The sequence below is a fragment of the Phoxinus phoxinus genome (assembly GCF_949152265.1).
Source record: "Phoxinus phoxinus genome assembly, chromosome: 13".
In the NCBI taxonomy this organism is placed as follows: domain Eukaryota; kingdom Metazoa; phylum Chordata; class Actinopteri; order Cypriniformes; family Leuciscidae; genus Phoxinus; species Phoxinus phoxinus.
In genome coordinates this window covers 30,882,596-30,907,995 of record NC_136888.1, presented here as the reverse complement: position 1 = coordinate 30,907,995, position 25,400 = coordinate 30,882,596, and the positions used below count along the sequence as shown (strand labels likewise).

The 25,400-nt window shown below is 40.7% G+C and overlaps 1 protein-coding gene across 2 annotated transcripts in view; it reads right to left on the bottom strand.

Annotated features, from left to right (window-relative positions):
* Positions 1–25,400, bottom strand: part of jmjd1ca (jumonji domain containing 1Ca) — a 74,197-nt gene that overhangs the window by 1,420 nt on the left and 47,377 nt on the right. For both annotated transcript variants that reach the window (XR_013800062.1, XM_079633366.1), the window contains exons 5-26: positions 20,927–21,051; positions 20,699–20,830; positions 18,641–18,682; positions 18,438–18,552; positions 16,459–18,233; positions 14,068–14,222; positions 8,616–11,164; positions 7,849–8,050; positions 6,977–7,206; positions 6,729–6,881; positions 6,060–6,149; positions 5,819–5,943; positions 5,441–5,540; positions 4,928–5,085; positions 4,530–4,820; positions 4,097–4,265; positions 3,895–3,985; positions 3,004–3,134; positions 2,797–2,919; positions 2,184–2,323; positions 1,313–1,519; positions 1,042–1,173 (exon numbers count right to left, since the gene is read on the bottom strand). Coding sequence is in view for 1 of the 2 variants with exons in the window: in XM_079633366.1 (XP_079489492.1) it covers positions 1,042–1,173; positions 1,313–1,519; positions 2,184–2,323; positions 2,797–2,919; positions 3,004–3,134; positions 3,895–3,985; positions 4,097–4,265; positions 4,530–4,820; positions 4,928–5,085; positions 5,441–5,540; positions 5,819–5,943; positions 6,060–6,149; positions 6,729–6,881; positions 6,977–7,206; positions 7,849–8,050; positions 8,616–11,164; positions 14,068–14,222; positions 16,459–18,233; positions 18,438–18,552; positions 18,641–18,682; positions 20,699–20,830; positions 20,927–21,051 (7,235 nt within the window). In the remaining variant the exon portion in view is untranslated. The remainder of the gene's footprint in view (positions 1–1,041; positions 1,174–1,312; positions 1,520–2,183; positions 2,324–2,796; positions 2,920–3,003; positions 3,135–3,894; positions 3,986–4,096; positions 4,266–4,529; positions 4,821–4,927; positions 5,086–5,440; positions 5,541–5,818; positions 5,944–6,059; positions 6,150–6,728; positions 6,882–6,976; positions 7,207–7,848; positions 8,051–8,615; positions 11,165–14,067; positions 14,223–16,458; positions 18,234–18,437; positions 18,553–18,640; positions 18,683–20,698; positions 20,831–20,926; positions 21,052–25,400) is intronic.

Genomic DNA, 25,400 nt, shown 5'->3' with positions numbered 1-25,400 from the left:
GGGTATGTGTGGACTTATCTAACTCTGGGGGATACGGTGAATAAGCTAAAGTCCCAAAAAGTCGACGTGTTCCTTTAAAACACTAGGCAAGTAGGCATCATACACTTGCCAACTTTGTAAATGGTTACAGAAGGATAACTGGAAATACACTTAACGATTCTAAACTTGTTCAAACTCACATGCATTGTTGCAAGAAGACACATGACATAAGATAACAATATCCGTTATACATATCAAATGTTTGTTATCCTCTGGATGGAATCATTGTCTAAAGCTAGAAAATAGGAGTCTGTGCCCATCCTACACTATGTGATTTTCTGTGCAATCGGTCAACTCCGACTGACCAAAATTTGGTTACAACTCGTTCAAACTGTAAATATCAGAAATATCATATAGTGTATTCCAGCCTTAAAGCAACACTAAATAACTTTTCCTCTTCGGTCGCCGAATAGTCCATTACCGCTGTCATAAATAATTTAGCCTACCACAGCCTACAGTCGCACGCACGCTCGCTGTTTATCCAGCACCGGCTTTGGAATGAACGATGTCCACAGGCAAGGTAGAGTATGTTGCATGATTTCATTAAAGTGATGTATTGCGACATCAGAAACGAAGAAAAACAAAATAATCACTATTGTAACGCTTGGCGTAAAGCAAGCGAAATTGTAGTTTTCTTATGTCTCATTCGAACTACAGAAACGCGACCCGATCTGGCAAACTTACATAGTGTGGTTATAGCAGATAAAGGACCGCAAAGCGGAGGCAGAAGTGCCTTTCACCCTGTTACGACTAGATGAACCACTGAAACGATTTTGGAAACATTATTTTAAGGTCAAAAATCTTCTTTAGTGTTGCTTTAAGTCAGAATTTAAAAGAATAAATTGAACATGCTGTGAGGCACAACACCACTAACATACAGTTATGCGAAGCATGATTTTGGAACAATAGGATTTCACTGTGGGTGAGATTACCAGCATGATGCAGTAGAAATGGAAATTTAACGATCAACAAAATAAGTTCACATTAGGAAGATGGAGGTACCTGGAGTTTGTCTTCATAGTTCACTTGGTCCTTGAGAGGGCGGAGCTCTTGAGTTAGATAATAGGAGTTGTGCGCGTGTTCAGGGGACACAAAGTCTACATTCACTTGGATGCAACTGTGCAGATTCATCACCTATAAAGACACAGCGTGAAATACTTAATACTGCATGCCTGGTGGTTTGACAGCTTTAAGAAACCAGCCATCCTTCCCAAGAGCACAGGACAGATTGCTTTAGGAGGATGTAGCTGGAAATGTGAGTGTGGTAAAGTACCTGGTGCAGAGCTCCAGCAGGGATGATAACAGCATCTCCATGGAACTGGAGGAGTGTGCGACTCTCTACGCCATATTCCTCCTGTAACTTCTGTCTCAGCCTGGGGCTCAGATACCAGCCTCCCTCACGCAGGGGGTCGGCATCACCGTCCCACTCCGAGTCCGAGTCTGTCCCTGGATCTGCTTCAGTCTGCTGCTCAGCACCAACCTACAAGCACACACAAGAGCATGAATATCATATCCACAATGGTCTATTAAAGCAGCAATATAACTATGAAGTGTTAAGTGAGCTAATTAAATCTAGAGGAAATACAGAGCTGTGTCTTCTTCATAGCAATGCAAGCAAATGGCATGATTCAGGAGCATGCAGATGGAGAACAACAAAGGGCCCAAGACAGAGCCTTGTGGCACACCATACAGGTGAAACTCGAAAAATTTGAATATCGTGGAAAAGTTCATTTATTTCAGTAATTCAACTTAAAAGGTGAAACTAATATATTATATAGACTCATTACATGCAAAGTGAGATATTTCAAGCCTTTATTTGTTATAATTTTGATGATTATGGCTTACAGCTTATGAAAACCCCAAATTCAAAATTAGAATATTGTGAAAAGGTTTTCATAAGCTGTAAGCCATAATCATCTAAATTATAACAAATAAAGGCTTGAAATATCTCACTTTCCATGCAATGAGTCTATATTATAAATTAGTTTCACCTTTTAAGTGGAATTACTGAAATAAATTAACTTTTGGACGATATTAACATTTTTCGAGTTTCACCTGTACTTTACTGTATTAGTTCGGACAACTCATTCCTTACCTATAAGTACATTAGGTCATAAGCTTTACATGATCAAGTAGTGTAATACCTTTTGTAGGAACTCCTGGATCTTTTGTAGGTCTTTACTCATGTAGATGTGCCACAGGGCACCTGGCATCTCATTAGGGTCTTTCAGTCGTTTCTTTACACTCTCATCCAGAAATTCCCCCTCCAATAGCTTCAATACACCTAACACACAAAGGGTTTGACAACCAAATTAACGCAGTCTTTCACACACACGGTATGGTTCACAATATTCCTTTAAAAGCTCTCATCGTGGCATTTTAAAGGACACCAATAAAGTTTTTATTTTAGCAATTGCCAAGACTCTGTAAACACGCAAGTATACTGCTCTAAGCCTGAGTCTGTTAAATAAAAAACATTTTTATTCCTTACTTATCAACATTAAAAGAGACATTATGGTAGCAATGATGTTACAGGTAGTCAAAGAATGATTTTGTATCGATGTGCAACTATTGAGTCATTTTATTTTTAAACTCCATATGCAGGATGTTTCTGCATTCAAATCAACCTCCCTTACAAAGCAATACATTTTACTGTTAAATAATGTAATGTTTATGCAAACGTACAAAGGCAAAACAATATTTAAGAGGAAAATTACTGTCATTCAGCCTCACAATGTCATGTTTACTTGGAAGTACCTGCTTTGGATGGGGCTCCGTTTCCTTTGGCGACCCCGACATACACCAGAATACTCATGGTGTCTGAGATTTCAACATGTAGATTACTGGTCCCAAAATCTTGCTCTGGACATGTTGTTATACCTGAAGAAACACAGGTAGCATTAGGGCCATTGCATAACAAAGAGCACAACAGTGCTGTCAGTGACTACAGGAAAGAAAGAATACCGTGGGCGCAGCAGAGGCGAGGACCAAGGTCGGGTCGAATGAAGAAGGAGGGCAGATGTGAGGCCAGGTTCAGATGAGCCTCTGGGTCTGTGTACTCTGGTACCGGCAAAGACTTCATCACATCATGATATCTGAGATGTGCACACAAGATATGGCATTAAACCAATGTAAAAAAAAAGAAGCCCCGAAGGGGATAGCCCCTATTGTTATTTTTTATTTTTTATTGTAATTTATTTACTTTTTTGGTCAAATTTGGTCAAGTGTAGAGTCTGATGGAAACGTGTGCAAAATAAAAAGCAATCCCACATTTCTCGTTAAAGGGATAGATCACCCAAAAAAAATTATTCTGTCATCATTTTCTCACCCTCGAGTTGTTCCAATCCTGTATTCATTTCTTTCTTCTGCTGAACACAAAAGATATTTTGAAGAATAAGGGTAACCAAACAGTTTATGGTCCCCATTGACTTCCATAGTATTTCTTTCCCATACTATGTAAGCCATTGGGGTCTGTCAACTGTTTGGTTACCCATATTCTTCAAAATATCTTTTGTGTTCAGCAGAAGAAATACATTCATACAGGTTTGGAACAACTTGAGGGTGAGAAAATGATGACAGAATTGTAATTTTTTGGTGATCTATCCCTTTAATGAAAAGGCTGGTCATTTATCGCTAGAAATCTCTTTCTCTGGAGAAAATGAATGCGTTTTTAATTCTGGCAGTTGTTGCATTCTCACTGCATGCCTGAGTTCTAAGCTTGAGTAGAGGTGTATTCAAATAGTGGTGAAAGTGTATTCAAACTAAGAACACATTAGCAAAAAAAGTGGTATTTTATGCAAATACTAAAGTCTGAAAGACAACATATGCTTCAAATGTTTCCAAGGGTGGCAGTACCTGGCAGGCATGAGTGCCAAAAACTCCTCCCCTGATGGCCAGTCTTTCAGTCTATACACCACTGACTCCCCTTCAGCAGATTTAGGCCTCTCTATGGGTCACATACACAAGCATGCAAATAACATTTAGTCCACATTGTCAAACAAAAATCGTATTAAGCAAATTAGAAATTAATGCAGAAATGCTAAACTGGATCACTCACTTGACACATCTTCAAAACCATCCCAGAACTCCTTGACCTTGGAGTTTGTGACGCTCCCGTCTCTGCAATTGTAGAGGTCACTGTGGAGACTGGAGAACTCGTGACTGAAGTGCTCAGGTTTCCACAGATTAGCATTCAAACTCTTGTGCAATCCGGACACCAGCACCGGCTAAAGAGACATCAAACAAACTTCAGCTTCAAAACGAAGATTATTTATAATGAATTTGATTTAGTTCATACAAGAAGACATTTATAAGTTCAGTTAAAATCAACCGATATAAAAATTCCCACAGCAAGTTATTTTTAAGTAATTAAATCCCCAACTCCCAAGAGGTAATCATCCGTTACAGAACATAAAACGTATTCCCTGTAACTTCTCACCTAGTATCAATAGAGATATAGTTAAGACTCCACTAGCGTAAGATATACAAACCTGCTCTTGTGTCCAGTTCTTTTTGAACAGGATTTGGTTGCCCTGGTGAAGGTGATTCTTGAGCCAAAGCAGCCGGTGGTTTCCTAGCCAATCGTGAGGGACAACAGTATGGGCATCAGCCAATGGGCTTTCATCAAGCTTCACCCCCTCTGGTCGCTGCCCCATCTCCTCCTCTGGCAGCAAATCCTGATTCAGGCCCGTCCTGGCCGTCTTTGTAGCGGGAATCTTATTTTCTACTACAGAAGCAATGATGTCATCCAGGATGTTGGGCATGCGAGTGTTCTGGGTTAACTAAAGAATGGAGCATAAATAGAGTTTGATTGTTACACGTGATAAACCTAGTTTAGTTATCAACAACAGGTGATATTCTCATTTGAACGATCATGTATATATCAAACCTGTTCTGACAAGTTGAAAACTGGTGCAAAGGCACCTCCAGCGGACCCAAGACGTAACTTCCCAGCTGTGGAGGTCAAAAGGTCACGCAGTGTTGATCCTTGTTCGGAGCTCATGGACTTCCTACTGTGAGCTTCCATACTGTCACACTCTGCCTTCTCTGGATAAATAAGAACATATTAAAACCATTAATCTCGAGTGTTTTCTTCAGAAAATACACAGAATGTGTAAAAACTGTGTTGATCACCAGGTGCGACAGGAAGTTGATCATTTTTTCAATGAAAACGAAAGTAAAAAAAGCCACTCAGAACATATTTGATGCTCAATACACTATGTGAAGGAGAACTTTGAACCAATGAGATTTATCTGGGGGCAGGGCCTACCTGCAAATTATGAAAAAGTAACAAATAAAACTTCTTATTGTGCATTGCTAGTTGCGGACACGACTGGTTAGGAAAAAACTCAGATTAAAATGGAAGAGATGCAAGTGCAAAAATGGATGAAAACTTCCTTGCCTCTTCTCTCAGTGTGCGCTCTCAGTGTGCCATGCTGCGAGTTCTTCTGCTGATCTGGGATCTGCCGGCCCTTCAAGTCACTCTGATCTTTGTCTGAAAGCTGATGTCACACAAACACTTACATAAAATATACAGCGTCATATGCATCTAAACAGTCCTGTAGCTTAAGCAATACAGCATGGCTCTTTAGCAACGCCATGCTCATGGTTTTGATACCCAGAAAATGCATGAACTAATCAAGTCTACCTTGAGTGCAAAATCGAAGTATAAAAGTGTCTGCCAAATGCATCAATCTAAATATAAATCTAAAGCAAGTAGAGCTACACAAATTGTGTGACTTGCCATAAAATACATCATCATGTGAAGTTAGAGTCTTACTGGTGAGAGTCCGTTGGTAGTGGCCATGCTGGGGTTGAGGGTTTTGTTGTCAGTGCAGGGACGATAGGATGAGATTCCAAACTTTTCTTTCATCGAGTGCATAGAGCTCTCCATGTCCACCAACACTTGTGAAAAGATGGCAATGCACTACTTTTACTATCAGGTTCACAATCAAAGGTGAAAAAGAACAGGATGTGATATTTAGATACAAAAAAGTACACAAACCTAAACCAATGCTTACCTGTTTCTGGTATAATCTGAGTAGGCATTAGGTTCTTCAGGTCATGAGGCTGGTTTTTCACGCATCGGACCCAGACATACATCTCCTTATCTGAATGACAAAATAAGAAAAAATATATTGTGTAAAAAATAAATTGTGTGGAAAGACACAACCAAAAAACTTGCTGAAAAGACCAGGATGTGTTATGTTTTGGTCTACATGACTAATGAAAAAGTTCTCCACAGTTTTTCTTGAGTTTTCCACTCTTTTGAGGTAAGGATTTTAATAACAGAGAAATGTATATATACACTTAAAAATAAAAAGATTTGGAAAATTATATTGACTATTGAAATTAGATTTTATAAATAAATTATGAAAAAAAAGGGTTCATTATAGCATTTTAAAAAAGAATCATTTTCATCCCCTTTGCTATTCTGGAAATCACAATTTTAACATTTCCTGATTTCTTCACGTTTTCCCTGACTACTGGAGTCCTGCTAGCAAGACCATGTAAGTCAGCAAGTAATACCAATAATTTTTAATAACCAATAATACCAGTAATACTATAAACCACCTTGGACCAGCATGTTGGTCTAAGCTGGTTTCTTTTACAGAGAGGGGAAAATAAAAGGGAATCTTGTAGGTAAATTTAAAATCAATAGTAAAATATGTGATGTAATTGCAAGTGACCTTTGGATTTCTTCTTCTCCCTGGCTTTATAGCAGTCCATGCAAACCACAAAGCCACATTTGTGACATGCCCAGTGCATGTTGAAGAGAGTGGCCTCGCACGCATCACACATCTCCCTCACACCTCTCACCGCTCGCTTCCACATGATCTGAGCTGGAGAAAGGGAAAGAGAGAAAAGAGGGCAAGGTGAAAAAGACAAAATGACAAGGAATAAGAGACTTTGTGTCCATCATTCCACACAAACGTACTGTCTTTCTTGACCCAGGTGAAAGCAATGTCCTCTGTCTTTATGAGCTGACAGAACTTGTCTCCGATGAACGCGAGGACAGCTTTTGACATCTCAAGGTCCATCTCTCTCCTCTTCTTGTCCTCGTCATCTTCTGAGCTCCCCAACCACACGGTAACCGCCTCCTCATCTGTCTGCTCAGACACCGAAAACCCACCCGCACGGACAACGCCATTCCTACTGAACGACAGACTGAAGAAAGAATGGGAAGAATTAGTGTTCGACTGTTGCTGATTGAATAAATAAAATAAAATAAAACAAGGAAATAATGACAATATGACTAAGAAACATTTTGAACTTAACACCAATTCTACATCACTAATGAAATAAGGAGTTCACATATGTGACCCTGGACCACAAAACCTTGTCTTATGTGTCAATTTTTTGAAATTGAGATTTATACATCATCTGAAAGCTGAATGAATAAGCTTCCCATTGATGTATGTTTTTTTTTAGGATAGGACAATATTTAACCGATACACAACTATTTGAAAATCGGGAATCTGAGGGTGCAAAAAAATCGAAATATTGAGAAATTCGCCTTTAAAGTTGGCCATTTCTGTTGGCGATTGTGCTGCATCCACTCACAAAAATACAATTTTGAAATATTTACGGTAGGAAATGTACAAAATATCTTCATGGATCATGATCTCTACTTAATATCCTAATGATTTTTGGCATAAAAAAAAAAAAAAGATAATTTTGCCCCATACAGTGTTTTGTTGGCTAAAGCCACAAATATACCCGTGTGCGACTTATGACTGGTTTTATGGTCCAGGGTCACATATGTCCAAGAACAGTGTGAAACAGTAGCCAACAACAAGAAAAACGAACCGTCGGAAGTAGTAAAATCGGCAGAAGACGGGTGAGATGGCAGGCTCGTGAGATTTACGTGAGCGATCCAAACGACACTCTCTGCACTTCTGCACGTTGGGCCCGACCTCTGAACATGAGTCGTCTTGCAAGAAAGTTTCTCCAGTTTGCTTGAGCTTTCTCACCTTTCTCCAGTCCTTCAGCACAGAGCGAGGGATGCCATCTGAGACAGAAATAACATAGTTGAAATGAGTACACATTTGAATTCTTCTCAGCATCAGTTTGAATATGCATAGTTTGAATAGCCGTGGCATTCATTCCCTTTTCTGAATGCCATGGTGAAATTGAGTCTCAATTACATTTAGGCAAAGACACAGTATGTGTAATTGTTCATCCAGTTATTAATCTTGAACAGACTGCTTAAACAGAGCTGCTATAGAGTGCAACATTGAATACTGCAAAGGTATATTCATTTCCGATTCATTTTTTTCAATAGGCATTTGAGAACAATATTCTATAAGGACCAATTAGGTATGATATGACTTACAAACAACATTTGATTTCAAACACAAAAACTTTTTTTTTTTTAAATATCATATAGTATCATTTTATATATCATTTGTCTACATTTACTAGGTCTATACTGGTTTATATGCTAAAAACTTTCTCTATAGAATAAAGTTATTTTCACTTTAATACCAATGACAATGTTTTGATGTTCTAGTAATTATTAACAGATTCTTTAGGCCTGAACATACATCTGCATTTAAACAGGTGGAAAAACTCACTGCTATTAGTGAGCCTCTGTTGAGGCTTATCCTTTGCACTTTGCAAAGTTCCATTGGGTTTGGCCTCTTCCTCGTCTTCCTCTTCTTCCTTGTCTACTTTCTTCTTCTGGTTGTCATTCGGCTTTATTTTAAAAGAGGACTTAGACTGCCGTTTAAACCTCCGTCCTGATCCACCACTCTCACTCTCATTGCCGGAGTCTCCTCCACTTTCGCTGTCACCGCTGGACTCTAATGGGCGTTTCTCGCCTTGTTTCTCCCTCTCAGGCTTCATATGTAGCGAGGTTGATCGTCTTTCATTAGGTTTCTTGTTCTCCACAAAGGCTTCCTTACTTTCCAGCTTTCCATTTCTGTCCAAGAGAGGTTTAACATCATCCGAGGAAGACTTCTTGCCCGCGGTCACTGGTTTCTCAGTGGCTTTGACAGATTTTTTGTCCTCTGAATTGAAACTTGTAGCATTACTATTAGACTTCCTATCCTCTAAACTAGACTTCCTGTTGTCTTGAATAGGCTTCTTGTCTATTATTTTGGACTTTCTGCTGTCTAAGGAGGAATATTTGTCCTCCTGAGTGCACCCATTATCCACCAGTCCATTCACTTCCTGTTTGATTGGCACAGAGGAGCTTGTGCTGGTCAAAGTTACAGCTGTCTTAGTGCCATCTAGTGTTTGGGAGGCCGTACTTTCTCTATCTTGCTCAGAATGGCGGGTCAGCCAGGCTTTTTTCAGTTTATGGTAGTTGTTCTGACTGAATTGAGTTGACTGGTTTGTTACGGCCAAAGCAGGTATCTGCTCATTGGTTAGCAAACCTTGTGTGGTTGTTGGTATAGGGCTAGAAGTCCCTGATGCCAGTCGGAGACATTCAGAAGTGCTAGTGTTAAAAACAGACTCTTTTTCTCTTTCCGAAGCATGTGTAGAACACACAGTATGTGTAGCGAGTGTAGTGTAAGTCCCATACCTACTATTTGAGAGGTAAGAGGTATGTTTTAAAGCATCTGAAGAAAGTGTAGTGTGTTGAGGCTGAATTGTATGCGTGTTAAGTCTAGATTCAGCAGTGGCTAGTCCAGCTCTGTGTTTCTTCAGATGAGGGAATTCTCTAGAAGTGCAACAAGAGGTGGGAGATGGCTCAATCTTCATTTGAACGGCTCCACAGTCTCTCCTCTTGCAGTGTTCTGCGATTAGGTCTATCCTAGAGCATGTGGCATTCATATTTGTTAAGGGGTGTGTCACTCCGTGACTCGGTTGAGCTGTGTTAATAGGTTTAGTTGTCATGTTTATGGGTGTGTTGAGATCTCCCTTTTGGGTCGTCATGTTAATGGGGTGAACAGTATCCATAGGGGTCCACAGGACACCTCTTTTATACTGAACACTGCCCTCCTTAGAGTGTGGGTTGGACAAACTTTCCAATGGCTTTATGTGGCCGCATTGCATCCGGGAAACTGAGCTGTCAGACACAGTGTAATTTATTGTAGTATGTGTGTGACTTGTTGTATGTACAATGACTGACGCAGTGGCCGACTGTGGTTTGACTACACCTCCATTAGTTGTGTGCCCACCACCTACTTTCTCTCTGTCAAACATGACTCCACCCCATTGGGTATCCCAGGCTTGTGATGACGTTGCTTTCTCTGGCACGGGTCTTTTCCCATCTAAGGTGACATGTTTGAGCTCAGGTAACAGGGTGGGTGGCCTCTGTTGCTTCTGACCTTTTCCAGACAAGCTCATTGGCTGAATGGGTGTGAGAGTAGGCGGGGACAATCTGCCATGTCCAGAGTCTTTAGCAACTAGAATGTTTGGTGCCGGAGGGTGGAAAATAGGGGCACGGTGGAGTAAAGGTACGCTGCGGGGACAAGAGGAGACAGAAATGAGAGAAGAGCCTGGCCCCCTTCTCTCCACAGTCGCTACCTCTACTGCCATCATGGAAGATGCTTTATGTGCAAGTTGCTCTGTGATCTTTCCCAGGAGACCTTCTTCTTTCTCGTGGTGGCGTTTAATGAGAGGCAGAGGTCTGGCCCTCATTGAAACCTGTGAGCTGGAGGAAGTTAAGACAGGGGCAACTGTGTTGCTGGCACTGAGCCTCTCATAGAGTTCTTTGCTGGCTGGCAAAGAGTAGTAGCTGCTCGGAGTGAGGGTTGGGGTGGGATGGGCAGACTGTGGTCGGGGAGGAAGACTATGTCTGAATGCATGCACATTTCTCTCTCTGTCCTGGTCTCTCTCTCTGTCCATCTCGCTCTCCCTCTCCTTGGAAGGAAGGGCAGATGTGGGACTTCTAGTGTATCGCAGTTCCCTATCCGAGCCCAGTTTAGCAGTGAATGGAGCCACCTCACTGCTCTCCAGAAGAATGCGCCGGTTCTCTTCCTGGTAACGGTTAGGTCTCTCACCTGAGAGATCATACACAACAAGTGGCTGTTTGTTTCGACTTGGAGGTGATTCAGGGGCACCTGGGGAGTAAGTCAGCCCATTTTTGCCCATCGCTGCACGGACGCGCTCCTGTTCAGACTTGAAGTGAGTGTGGATGACGGTGCTCTCGGCGACGGCTCTTCTATCCAGCTCTCTAAAAAAAAAAGAACAGCAGGAATGAATGTGGAAAAGTTTGTTGCAAGGGTCAGTATGTCTGATAAGTAGGAATAGGGAAAAAAATAGATTCTTAGATGCATCGCGATGCGGACGATTCTGAATCGAATCACAAATGTCAAAAAACGATTTTCTAAATGTTAAGTGATGACGGCGCCTAGACAGTCTGTGGCGTGCAGCTGTGCACATAACAGCGACACATGATGGCTGAGCGAGAAATCCGACCGGCACCCTCTGCATTAAAATCTAGCGTAACTTTGGCTTCTATGAAGTTGAAGGGAAAAAGAACCTGGACAAGAGCCACACTTTATGCAAGTAGGGCTTCAGAGTGCGACCAAATGGGCGACAAGAGGTCGCACTGGTGTGACCACCACGTTGTCCAATTGATAAGAGCTGAAACTTCTGTTATATACGAGAAACATCAAACGGCAAATGAAAAGACAGCGAAACGAAACCGCGCTATTCGTTTGAGCAGCAGCACTCTGAATCGTAATCGAATCGTGAGGTGCCTAGAGATTCCCACCCCTACTGATAAGTAAGATATAATTGATGATGGACCATAGGAAATCAATTGAAAATGAATGCACACTATTAATGCAAACCCCAGGTTGGTAATACGAGCTTTAATAATTCAACAGTCAGATCTTGCTTAAGACAGCCTGAGTCACCATTTCTAGTTCATAAAGAATATGAAAAGTGATTTGGAAGTGCAATGCAGTCAATAAGCAGTTATAGAAAACACCCGGCAAATTAATGTTGCGTAATTAAAGGTACTAGTGTTGTCACAATACTGGAATTTCCAACTTCGATACGATACCTTGAAATATATTGATATTTGATACCAAGGGGAAAACTGGTATATACCGACATTCAGATAATTTGTTATTATGTCATAATTTTTTTAAATAATTTGGGTAATTTTGTTGTAATACAGTAGCTTACACACAGCACATGGTGGCTTTATTTGAATAATTGAACTAGATTTACAAAAAGAGACAGTAAGTAAACAGTAATCAAATAAGAACAAATAAACAAATGGTAAACAATAGCACAAATAAATTCAATATAATAATGAGACAAATGAAATTAACATGGCTTTCATGTTTTTCAGGTGGGTCTAACTGTTGTATTCAGGGAAGAAATACTACAGAAATGAAAGTAATCAAATGTAAAATAACACTGGATTGTTTTTATTGTAAAAATTAAATACAGATTAATGCTTACAAATAAAGTAATAAAAGTTATTCAGTCAAGAGCAGCAAGTGATTTTCTCTTTGTCTTTTGTTCTTTGATTGACATGACAGACAGCGACAGGTTTATTTGGCTGCTGTCACTTAAAGGGGGGGTACAGTGGTGTTTCATGTATTCAGAGTTGTTTACAGTGTTAAAGAGATGGATTCTCATGCTAATAATGGCCAAAGTTTGAAAAGTTATTTTGAACGAATAACAGAGAATTTCTGTGCTGAAAATCATACTTCCGGATTGCAACACGTTTCGGCTGGTTTTTTTCTATCGTAGATCTAATGACGTAGACCAGAGTGGAACTCCTTATATGAGCATTGCTCTCGGAAAAGCGCGTTCACGCACACGTCGACCAGAGGAGAGAAAGACCGCGCTCATCGACGCATAGACATCATATATCTCTATATAATATCTATGCATCGACGCGCTACTACCGGAAATCATCATCAGCAGCGCTAAATAGGAATGGTTGATGTCAAGAATGTCTCCAAAAAAGTGTGTTTTGGGATGTGAGGGAAAGTTTACCTTGTTCAGCTTCCCAAAGAACCCAGTGTTACTGGAACAGTGGATGCAGTTTGTATTTCCGGGACAGCAAAGGAGTGTGGCAAGTGCGGTTTTGTGTTCTGGTCATTTCAGTGACGAATGTTTTATTAACAAGACCCAGGTCGTCGCTGGATTTGCAAACCAAATACTATATATATATATATAGTAATATGGCATACCGCACCACGATCGATAATAAGCAAACCTTCCCGGGCGCTCCCGCTTGACTCTATAGCTCCGCCCACGCCCAGAATCAAGGACCTCGGCTTTTTCCGGTTAGAATCGGAAAGCTGTATTTTTATTTTATAAATATGATGAAACTAAAGACTTTTTGGAGATATTAAGGACGCACTATTACTCTATAGGTACTCAAGATTAACATGAGATTGACTGAAACTAAGTATTTTACCCCCCCTTTAAAGAGCTTATGCACAGATCCAATATACTGTTGCACAACATGAGTTTTCTCAACTATATACGGTCCAAAACTGTTTGTATTTACCTGAATATTCGGCAAGACTGGAATTTTGACATAATTTTGTATGTATTTGAACGTTTAAGTGCAATAAGCCAAGAAGAAAAAGTAAATTTGGTTCTTGAGAACAGTTTGAGAGGCAGCTTTATGAGAACACCACTTATATAGATCAATGGTGCGCACGCTTTTGGTGTGAGTGAGAAACCTGCAGAAATGACTAAAATCATGTGTAATACAAGCACTACTATTTAACCGAATGAGACGAGTGAGAGGAGGCGGTTGTGTGTCATGGGGACACTATACTGTCAAAGAGTCCGTCCTTCGGATAAAGAGGTCTTGACTCTCTGTGGTCATTAAAAAATCCCAGGATGTCCTTCGGAAAAAGAGTAGGGGTTTAACCCCGGCATCATGGCCAAATTTTCCTATTGGCCTCTGTCCATCATGGCCTCGTAATCATCTCCATATACACTGATTGGCTTCATATATACTCTGTCTCCTCTCCACCAATAAGCAGAAAAGCACTATATGAAAAGCGCTATATGAATGTAACTAATTCATTACAACAATGATAGTGACAATGAAGTCAAACAAAAAGTGTGTGCAGGAGTGATTTGAAAACTTACTCTGTGGTTTTGGAGGAAGGCATGCAATGTTGAGTGCTCCTAGATGCTCTCTGAGGGTCCGCACTGGAGGGTCGGATGGGGAGTGGGGGTTGCATCCCTTGACCGTCTGCATTAGTAACAGGGGTGGGTTGAGAAAGCCAAGGGCTTGGGGGATTCTGTTACCACATAGACAAACATACAGAGTTTCAGACAAATTTATTTATAGAACCTGTTTTGGATCGATCTAGAGAAGTCAAAGGACTTCGAACCTTAGGGAGAAAATAAATAAATAAATTGATACACAATGTGCAAGGACATTAGTCAATCCCCTCCTAGTACACAAGAGAACTTGCGTACACAAGTGTACACTCTCACACACACATTGATAAACACAATCTTGTTTATATCCATAATACATGTACAGATGAATAGTTGGTTACAGACGACTCAAGGATGTCCTGATACCATATAAATAAAACAGAAGGAGGAAATCTTCTGCCTGGATGACTTTCTTTCAGTTCATCATTTTTTTAATCTCTTGTTGTAACTTTCTTTTTAATGTTCTTGTTCCGTAGATCTCTATTCAGCCAGTCACAATGCAAACAAACTACTGCAATATGCATCCATAATACCATAACCTGCCTCTTGATGCTTTATCTGGGCTTTAAAACTAAACCAGATGATATTATACAAAGCAATAATTGACTTGCATGACATTCTGAAGAGTCAGGATAATACCCACTATGTCTACAATAGTATTAGCAGAAGGGGAACTCTCTCTCCAGCATGCACACCTTCTGGGACATGCTCCGCTTCATCTAAATGTGTCCCTGACCATAACACCTACACAAATATAATCTGTACACACAACAACTCCAGGAATAACACCAAGTATGTGCTACCAATACAACTTGCTGCATTGTTTGCAACCCTTTTGAAATATCAAAAGTCTTCAAATCCAATCCAATGTGTATTTTTGGTATTTATTCAAATGACAGTCAATAATCCACCCACTCTCCAAATCACTTGTCTTATGTAGGATCACGGGGATGCCTATCCAAGCGTCTCAGACCGAAGGCAGAGAAACATCCTGGACACCCACTACACGCATTTACAGTTACATCTACAGACAATTTAGTTCACCTATCCTGCATGTCTTTGGATTGTGGGGGAAACTGGAGCCCTCGGAGGAAACCCATGAGCATGCAAACTTTACACAGAAAGACCATCTGGCTTCCTGCTATCCACTGAGCCACTGTGCCACCCAAAGGAGTCATAGGAGTAGTGCTGGGTATCGATTCAAATTTCAAGAATCGATTCGATTCCGATTCTCAAGATCTTGAATCGATTATCATTATTCGATTCGATGCGATCCGATCCGATCCGATCTTATATTCTTAAAATATAAAATTTTCAAAAGTTTTAACTGTTCATGAACAATCAAGTGTTTGTATTAAATAACATTCACAAACATACATTAATGTTGTAAAAATATATTGTTCACTCAATGTGTTGATGTTAGATAAGGCATTAAGTAATATTAATGAATGGTATCTTAATGTAGTGTTACCAACTAAACAGGAGATAAAACGTGTTTTATTTGACTTGACTGTCTTCTTATTTGATCCAAAACTGCGTTCAGATTTAAAAGGCCTTTTAAACTAGATACAACCGCACACGATACCACTTTAGGGGCCGTTCACATATCGCGTTTTATACGCGTGCAAATTCAGTGAGAAGCACTTCAATACATCTCAACAGGTCATGTGACAAAAACCAGCGGCCTTTCCGTAACAACATGGAAAGCTCGGCCGAACAGCGGATCATAGCTGTACAGGGCGGCTTTTTATTTCTCATCTCAATGAATATATCTAGTAGTAAAGCTAATGCAAGGGCTAGAAATCAATACATTTTTTGATGATACTTCCTCGTCATCATGGAGAGCGCAGTTTTGCACTGCTTTCTCCTTTCCACAAGCGCGTGCTTTCCCGTTGCGTCTGTCGGGCAACCATGAACAGAGGCGCGGGCCGCGCGGCTGGAAAACGAATTTGCACGCGCAAAAAACGCACTATGTGAACGGCTCTTTCCTCATTTCTGGTCAACAAGTCTTATATACTGTCTATGGTGGATTCAGAGAGACCGCAGCGCTGCCGGTCGCCATGTCTCAGTGTGTTTATGGGGAAAATATAGGTCTGTTATTAAATCGATCCTCTGAGTTACGGATCGATCTTTAGAAATTAATATGAAAATCGATTCAGAATTGGTGAATCGATTTTTTCAACACAGCACTACATAGGAGCCCTCAAACCAAGGTCCCCACAAGCTTTTTATGTGTCAGAGCAACCCACTTTGTAGCACAGCTTCAACCAAGCTTAATATCATGACTAACTCCAGAATCTGTGAGTCACTTACCCTCCTCACGTTGCTGTCAGAGATACCAGCGCCGTCTGGGTGTGTCCATTTGGATGCTTGCAGGCCCAGTCCAGGGTAGCTATGGGCTCCATTGGGGAAAGGAGGCCACAAGAGGGGATAGAGGCCAAGATGTGCCAAAGAAGCTGCACCAGTGGTCTGGCCCAGAAGAGACGAGTTACCCGGAAGGGCTAAAGGATGGTGAGGAAGTCCCAGGGCTCCGATACGAGGATTTCCAGCCAAGATTGCGGCAGATGGGGGCAGTGCATGCAGGAGGGATGGAAGGAGGTGCGGGTGAGGGATGGTTGAGTGGGGTGTACTCAGGGAGCAGAGGGGAGGCTGGGAGTGGAGCGGAATGGGCGAGAGATGTGCAGGATGAGGGGAGGGACTCAGTAGCTTGCTGTGGGAGGAAGCAGGGGTAAGGCTGGGTGAGCTGGAGGAGGGAGATGGCGTCTTTAGGTGGTGTTTGGGGTTTGGGGGAGTGTGAGGGGGCTGGATGTAGGTGGGGTGGGCCTCAAGCTCCGCCCTTACTAACGCAGGGTCTCTGTATATAGTGAAGGGATCCTTTCTGTCCACAATGAGGGGACTTTTGGTGGACTTGTCTGGAGTGGGAGTGCAATTAGGTGTACCGGGAGGAGAAAGTGTAGGGGTTCTGGATCGGTTTGGGGATGGAGAAGGGGCATGAGTCAGGACTGGAGTTGTGGAGCTGGTCACTTTCGGATTGGGTGCCATTTTAAGGCAGCTAAGAGTTCTGTCCATCGATTTGGGCAAAGGAGTGTCCTCTTTCAACAGGCCCATCTCTAGAGATGCACCCTGCTTCTGTCTGGACATCTCCCATACAGTCTGAGCTTTAGATATGATCTCGGGAGAGGAGCAAGGACTGGCGTGCACACTACGCTTGTGGGTAGCTTCCAAAGAAATCACAGGTCCATATTCTGCATTCACAACTGCTGGAGAACACCTCTGTTTAGAGTCCACATTCTCCTTTTTGCTGCAAGTTTTGACAGGAGATCGAGTAGGTGCTACTCTTGGCTCCTCTTCTACTGTGACTGCAGTGTTATTGCTGGTGGTAATGGCCACAGAATGGGGAAATTCTGACCTCCTGACCTCTGATTGGTTAAACTCTGACCCCCTAGCCTCTGCGTGGGTGAACTCTGACCCTCTGACCTCATTTGTTGACATCTCGTGCTCACCCTCCACTCCTTGACGCTCCTGAGGTGATGCATGTAGCAGCACACATGTGGTTTCAATGGAGACCAGCTGCTCACTCTCTTGGGATGCCAGCAGTGCAGACACAGCCTCTGAGTCCTCTCGAGATGCCCCCTCACTTCTGTCCTCTATTTCTGTCATTCCTCCATCACCTTTCTCATCTGATTTTCCACCACTAACACCAGCAGCACACTCCTGTGCCTCTGTGTTACTAAATGCCCCATTGCAGGATGCACTAGGAGAATCGGATGGAGGTGTTTTTCTCAATTTCTGAGTCTCACTATCTCCTAATTGGCTGGGAGAAGGTTCCCCACCTTTATGGGAGGGGTGAACCTCACAGTCCAATGACCTCTTTGAAGTGTAACGCTGTTTCAGCTGTTTCTTTGATCCTGAATCCGAGGATGAATCCTGCACTCTGCAGCTGGAATTTTCAGAATCGCTGTTATCAGACAGGTCGGACACACTCCCTGCTTTCAACCTCTTCAATCTCTTTCTCTGCTTGTCATCTTTTTCCTCGTCTTCTTTCCTCCTTTTTCTGTCACCATTGCCATTTTTAAATTTAGAAGAATCTAGGAATAAAAATATATAACAAGATAAAAAAATATTGCTTTAGAAAAAGCTACACAGCTACATATAAGATTCTCATTGACACTTTGATAAAAAACAGCACTCCGTATCAAGCTAATGCCATAAATATGAATCCAGCTAAATGTAATTTAACACAGATGGAGCTCTTAATATCATCATAATCATTATCCATGGCTACAGCTCACCTCTTCCCTCATCACTCCTCTTTTCATCCCTCATCCCTTCTTTTTCATCCTCTTCCGTGCCGCAGTTTTGTGCGCTCGGCGCAGATTGATGCTGCACTGGCCTGGAGCTACACACCTTCAGCACAGAGACAGAGTGTGTTTTAAACAAGAGGATGTATAAGCATTCTGCTGTAATGCATTTGGAAGTGTGTTAAAGTCTCTACCTGGTCATTTGTTGTAGTGTTGTTTGATATGCTTTCTGTGCCCTGGAAGACACAAAAACAAACATTTACTTCGCTATCTAAATGAGAACATATCTTAGACTTCTATTGTTAAAAAAATCAATACTAAAGCTAATTATAAATATTATTCACCCTAATCCAAACCCCTAACTGATAACTTTTTTCATTGTAACTCAGTGGTTCTCAAACTTTTTTTTGGTTGTGCCCCCCTTTAAACCATTAAAAAAATATTTCAGTGATGCTGATTTGTATGAATAAACACTGCTCGGAAAAAAAAAAAAAAGTCGATGTTTGGATTTGGCAAATATAGGCAAAACATTATGTAGGCAAATGCTTAAGAGTCTATGATTGTATCATTATTGCAGTGATTATTATGTTTATTGCACGTTATATGTTTGGCAACAGTTCTTCTAACTCTAATTGATGGATTGTGTAGCTTTTCATTTCTTTAACAACCATAGAAAGACACATCATGGTCATATATTCCAGGATGACAATGTCAAGACGCATCAGCCTCAATTTGTGAAAGAATGGTTGGGATCATTTGGAAAAAAATGTTGTGATGGTATTTCCATCAAGAGGTGCATACATTTTTGGTCAAGATCTTGTATTGATAGTGCAAGAGTCCAGCGCTCTGTAAAGTCTCCTCCAGCACATCCCAAATACTTTCAATGAATTTAAGGTCTGGACTCTTCTTCATGCTCCTCACAACCATTCTTTCACAATTTTAGCCTGATGCATCTTTACATTGTCATCCTGGAAAATGGCCATGTTCTTCATACATGGTTGTTTAAGAAATGAAAAGCTACACACTCCCATCAATTAGGGTTAGAAGAACTGTTGCCAAACATACAGGTGAAACTCAAAAAATTTGAATATTGTGCAAAAGTTAATTTATTTCAGTAATTCAACTTAAAAGGTGAAACTAATATATTATCTAGACTCATTACATGCAAAGTGAGATACAGCTTATGAAAGCCTTTTCACAATATTCTAATTTTGAATTTGGGGTTTTCATAAGCTGTAAGCCATAATCATCAAAATTATAACAAATAAAGGCTTGAAATATCTCACTTTGCATGTAATGAGTCTATATAATATATTAGTTTCACCTTTTAAGTTGAATTACTGAAATAAATGAACTTTTGCACGATATTCAAATTTTTCGAGTTTCACCTGTATAACACTAGCCTGGGAAAACCCAGACCCTCTCAGTTGTAACTGAGTAAGGGTCTGGCAAAGCTCCATAGACAATTCATTTCCACAGGGGCGTCACCAACGGACGTCGGATAGATCTAAAACCAATCAGAGCGATGAATGTCATGACGTATGCAGAGCGACGGAGAAACATCTCGAGACTCTCAGCAATTCTCTGTTTGTGTTAACGAAAATGACCATTTTAAATCGCTTGAAACAGACGCGATAGCTGATTCGAACGAGTGATGTTGTGATGTTCCACGGCGGCATTCATCTCTGTAATGTACAAAATCTGCGTCACCGTCTCTGCTCTGTCGTCATCGTGTAAAACGTTTCTGATTGGTGCCGCGATTTCGGCGGATTGGAAATGGGTTTCAATGGGCTCTTTACCAGACCCACTTGCAGAGCAAATCTAAATTTGCCGGAAGTGGTCTGGGTTTTCCCAGGCTAGTATAACACGCTAGAAACATAATAATCCCTGCAATAATGATCTAATCATAGACTCTTAAGTGTTTGCCTATTTAAATCCAAACGGTGACTTTCTTTGGCCGGGCAGTGAATAATCAGTGGCCGTAATGAGCTCTTTTGACGGCTCTCTTACGAGCTCAGCTTCTTGTATGTCTTTTACAATTGCATCTTGTGATGCCGTCCGCTGAAGAGGTGCTTTTCTACGGTGAGGATCTTCTATATCTGGCTTGTTCAGACGGTGCGAAGTCAGGTGTGTTAGATGGAGACATTCAAAATGTGCAATGGTGGGGTGTCCCCAGGACAGGTTTGAGAAGCACTGCTTTAAGGGACAATATTGTCACAAAACTAGTATGTGTAAAAAAAATCTTCACTCACAAGAAAAATCCTATTGATCTTGGTGATATGTGATTTGCGTTTTGAGTGGTCTTCCATGAGCGAGGAGTGGGTGATATCATCTAGTAACACCATCTGAACCAGCGAAGGATCTACATTCACAATCTCTCGAACCTTTTGAAGATGAAAAAAGAACCTTTATATAAAACATATTTTTACATTAAATTACTAAATGCAACATCATATATATGTGTGTTTATGTGGTCTCACCTGGTCAGCCATGACAGCTACAGTTCTGTTGTTCTGGTCGTGGTGTGTGACGACTCCAGGCAGCCACTGAGTTTTGGACTCCTGTCTGAACACTTTCACTCGAAGGCCCTTTAGAGAACAAGCACCTGTCGCACAATAGCAAATATCACACACAGCAAACAACTAACATTGATTTTATAAAACAATCTTACTCTAATCCTTAAATCACCATTGAGATAATTAAATCATGAAAACACTCATGATGAAACTTGAATTTCAACACTCATTTCTTGAATGAATCAAATCGTTATTTATAAAATGGACAGTTCTGTTTGAATGAGCCATGTATACATTACCAATACAAATGTATACACACATACATTTTCAGCATTCATAATGCACCAGTGCTTACTACAGTAAGGTTAACAAACTATATAACTTGGCAGAATAATTGGTTATGATTATAACTAATAAAATTAATTATTTATAAAACATTGGTGGCTTATCCTATTTCTGTTGCGACTGTTTTGCCATTACCATTGCTGTTAACATTATGTCATTACTAAAAACACTGTAATGCATGTAATCTTGTGACTGTTTGCCAACTTACAAAATAACTGGTTTGGATCCAATTTTAATTGGATGAGTCACAATCAAAATGTTCCTTTGCGTCTGAACCAGTTGTGCTGCACTAAGATTCTAGACAAGCAATTTGTCTGTCCATATTAGACACGACAAGGCTACAAGCCACAACAAAATCAATCACAAATCTCAGCCAATCAGAAGAGGGTGTGGGCAGGTCTCTCTCAGCAAGTGCGGTCTCACACTCACAGCAAAATTAGTATATACATAAGGAAACACTTTATTTTATAGTGTCCTTGTTACATGTAGTTACTGTATTAACCCTAACCCTATATTAAGTACATGTAGTTAATTATTATTCCTCAGTACTTAAAGGACAAGTTCGGTATTTTACACTTAAAGCCCTGTTTACAGATCGTATCTGATGAAATAGAACGGTTAAGATAAAAATTTGGACACATGCTGCTGTCCTGAGAATTTTAGGTTTATTTAGCTTTTGTGGACCTATTTTGCCAAACGCGTCACACCCGTGATTCTTCCGTTGAGAGCTTGAATAATAGAGCCCAGCCCAGTTGGTGGCGATAATGCACCTTTGCCAATTGCAAGCAAACCACGGGCATATACACCCGTGAAGAAGCAGATACACATATAAGAAGCAGAAGATCGCTGTCTTCATTGAAAGCATTACAAACAGACAGCTAATAATGTGGCGAATTTGTGCAGTTCCGAATTGCGGGAAGATTCGTGGCAAAAGGAACACCACCAAGTGCCTGTAAGCCTTGAGACAGCAGCAGCTTCGGCAACAGGCGTAACTGGACTCCGTTGTCAACTGCCGTTCAAACTCTGCCTTTCTTTGCAGAAATTCCTCATCTGAATATTCAGGCTCAAACCTATAACCCTGTCCATCAAAATCGATCTCAAAACCGTCATCCTCCCATATAAATGTCTCGGAATCCATTTCTAAGTTGACACAGATAGCTTCGATCTTGTAAAATTAAAAATGTTTAGATAGCTTAGCCTACGATACCGCGTCCGCGACTGCATAAGACTACAAAAAGCATACAAACAACCCCATTTCCGTTTCCCGCGGCGGAGTAATACCGTAACGTTACCTCACACAGCGAATCCAATACAACTTAATGGAGTTGGACAAAAACTACGATAAAACCTGTTGGAATGCATCTTTTTCAGCGATTTTTGAGTGCACATACCAGTGAACACCCCTGACCACTCGGTGAGTTTCACGTCTTTGTAAACGAAAGTTTAATGTGTTTTAGGAAGGAATCTTCCAGTGCACATAGACAACCATTGTGGGGGTGTGGGGGGGAAGCGAACTAAACCTAAAATTCTCGGGACAGGAGCATGTGTCCAAATTTTAATCTTAACCGTTCTATTTCATCAGATACGATCTGTAAACAGGGCTTTAAGTGTAAAATACCGAACTTACCCTTTAACTGTAAAATTACACTAACACGGACACCTTAAAATAGAGTGTAATCCATTGTTAAAGGGGTGGTTCAGGATTTTGGACATCGGACCTCATTTTCAAGTTAGCCTAGTTGTTATTCATCAGTGGAGACAGTTTTCAAAAATGTTCATCCAGTCCTTCCAGTTGCATAGTTCGCCGATGCTAGGCTAGCGCGAGTCAACGGTATAAGCTAGCCTGCCATTAAAAACTGTTTTACCCACTCCACAGTACACCAAAATCAAATAAATGATAACGCCAGACTGTCGATGTAAATGTCTGTTGAGAGAATAATGTTAGAAATCAAACTACCCTTTCATTGCATTGCAATAGTTACATTTTGTTCCCTGTATTTATTAGCACAGTCTACAGCAGCGGCGGAGTGATATTAAGTTACCTAGGCAACCGAGAGAGTCTCCACATGACGCAAGTGTATTTACCTGCCGCTGACACTCATCACTACAGAAGCAGAGTAAGAAGAGTAAGATTTCACTAAGAAATCAACACAGGACTATGGCCACGTTTGAAAGCCATGCCAATGTTTCAGACTTTGGAGACGAGGAATGTGTTTTATTCAACAAACCGTAACGTTACATGTATGAGCCGGAATACACAGACGAAGAACTAATCGAGATGGATGCTAAAAGGGCAGAAATTGAACTGTAACGTTATCTCCACTAACGTTGTCATTGTCATTCTATCAGTTATGAAAGGGACTAGCTTCATAGATAGCTATAGTAGCCTAACAAAAGTTATTACCTGTTCATCTGCTGTTGGTGCATATGGAAAGACGGCTGGAACTGCATTCCTTGTCAGTGACTTATGAACGTTTCGATTATGGGGGTTTTCAAAGTCGTGTGGTCTAAAATAATCACTACAAATTCGCAACTTTAATAGTCTCTGCCGGTGTCTCGTTGTCCAAGCCAGCAGAAAGAAGTCACAGATGGTTCCTTTCTGGGTCTCTCAATGGAAATTTGTGGAAACTTTTTGCATGACCATCTATTTGGTTTATTTGTACAATTTCGAAATGCACAACGAATCACCATGTTGCCAATTCCTTAGTTTACAATCAAATGTTTTTCAATATCGTTGTTCATGGCTACTACTAGCTAGCTAGACGTCCCGTCTGTAGTGCGCGCTTCTGTTCTGTGTTTACTTTTCGGCGCAGTACTACTAACCGGAGCAAAGTAAAATTCCGCCGCTGCTGAGAAACTAGTTCCTGTAAATGTAATGCGATCATTGAGATGTAAGAGTACCGGTAAGTTACTTTGATTTCTAACATTATTCTCTCAATAGACATTTACATCGACAGTCTGGCGTTATAATTTATTTGCTTTTGGTGTACTGTGGAGTGGGTAAAACTGTTTTTAATGGCAGGCTAGCTTATACCGTTGATTCGCGCTAGCCTAGCATCGGCGAACTATGCAACTGGAAGGACTGGATGAAATTTTTTGAAAACTGTCTCCACTGATGAATAACAACCAGGCTAACTTGAAAATGAGGTCCGATGTCCAAAATCCCGAACCACCCCTTTAAAGGGGTGGTTGAATATGATTTCACTTGTGTAATGTTGTGTAATGATTTTGTGTAATGTTGCTGTTTGAGCATAAACAACATCTGCAAAGTTGTGGCGCTCACAGTTCAAAACAAAAGGAGATATTTTCTTTCAAAGAAATAGCTTTTTAAGGACTACAACAAACGGCTGGTAGAGACTACACGACATTCCTCCCGGTTTAGTGACATCATGAACCCTGAAATTTACATAAACCCCGCCCCCGGAACATGATTTATAGATTATCAAGACAGAATATGCTAATCAATGACTAGAAGATAACTACACATAAGCTACATAAATTCACCAACTAACCATTCAGAAATGTTATCTACATGTTGCCACTTCTTGAGTCTTTATCTTTCTGACTTCGGTTTGAACATAAAAGGCTAAAAGATTTTGAAATTTTCAGTGCATGTGTGTGAGGTAAAAGGACAGTTCTTGAAGCTCCGCCCTCTGTGCCGCAAGCTCATTTGCATTTAAAGGGACAGACACAAAAACGGTGCGTTTTTGCTCACCCTCGAAAAGTGACCACTTTAACATGCTATATAAACATATCTGTGGGGTATTTTGAGCTAAAACTTCACATACACACTCTGGGGACATCAGAGACTTATTTTACATCTTGTGAAAAGGGCATTACACCACCCCTTTAATATATATTCATTAACTATGTAAGTAATATTTTTGTCATGGAAAACACGTTTGTTCACAGATTTCACAGTCCATGCTTGTTTCCTTTAATTTATTTTCCATATCTGATGTTATCCACTGTTGCTTTCATTATGGCTATTACAGCAATGCACAATGATATCCAAACTATAATTAAACCCTTTTATGATTATACAACACACATAATCAGTACCTGTGATTATAAATGTCATTGGACACAGTTT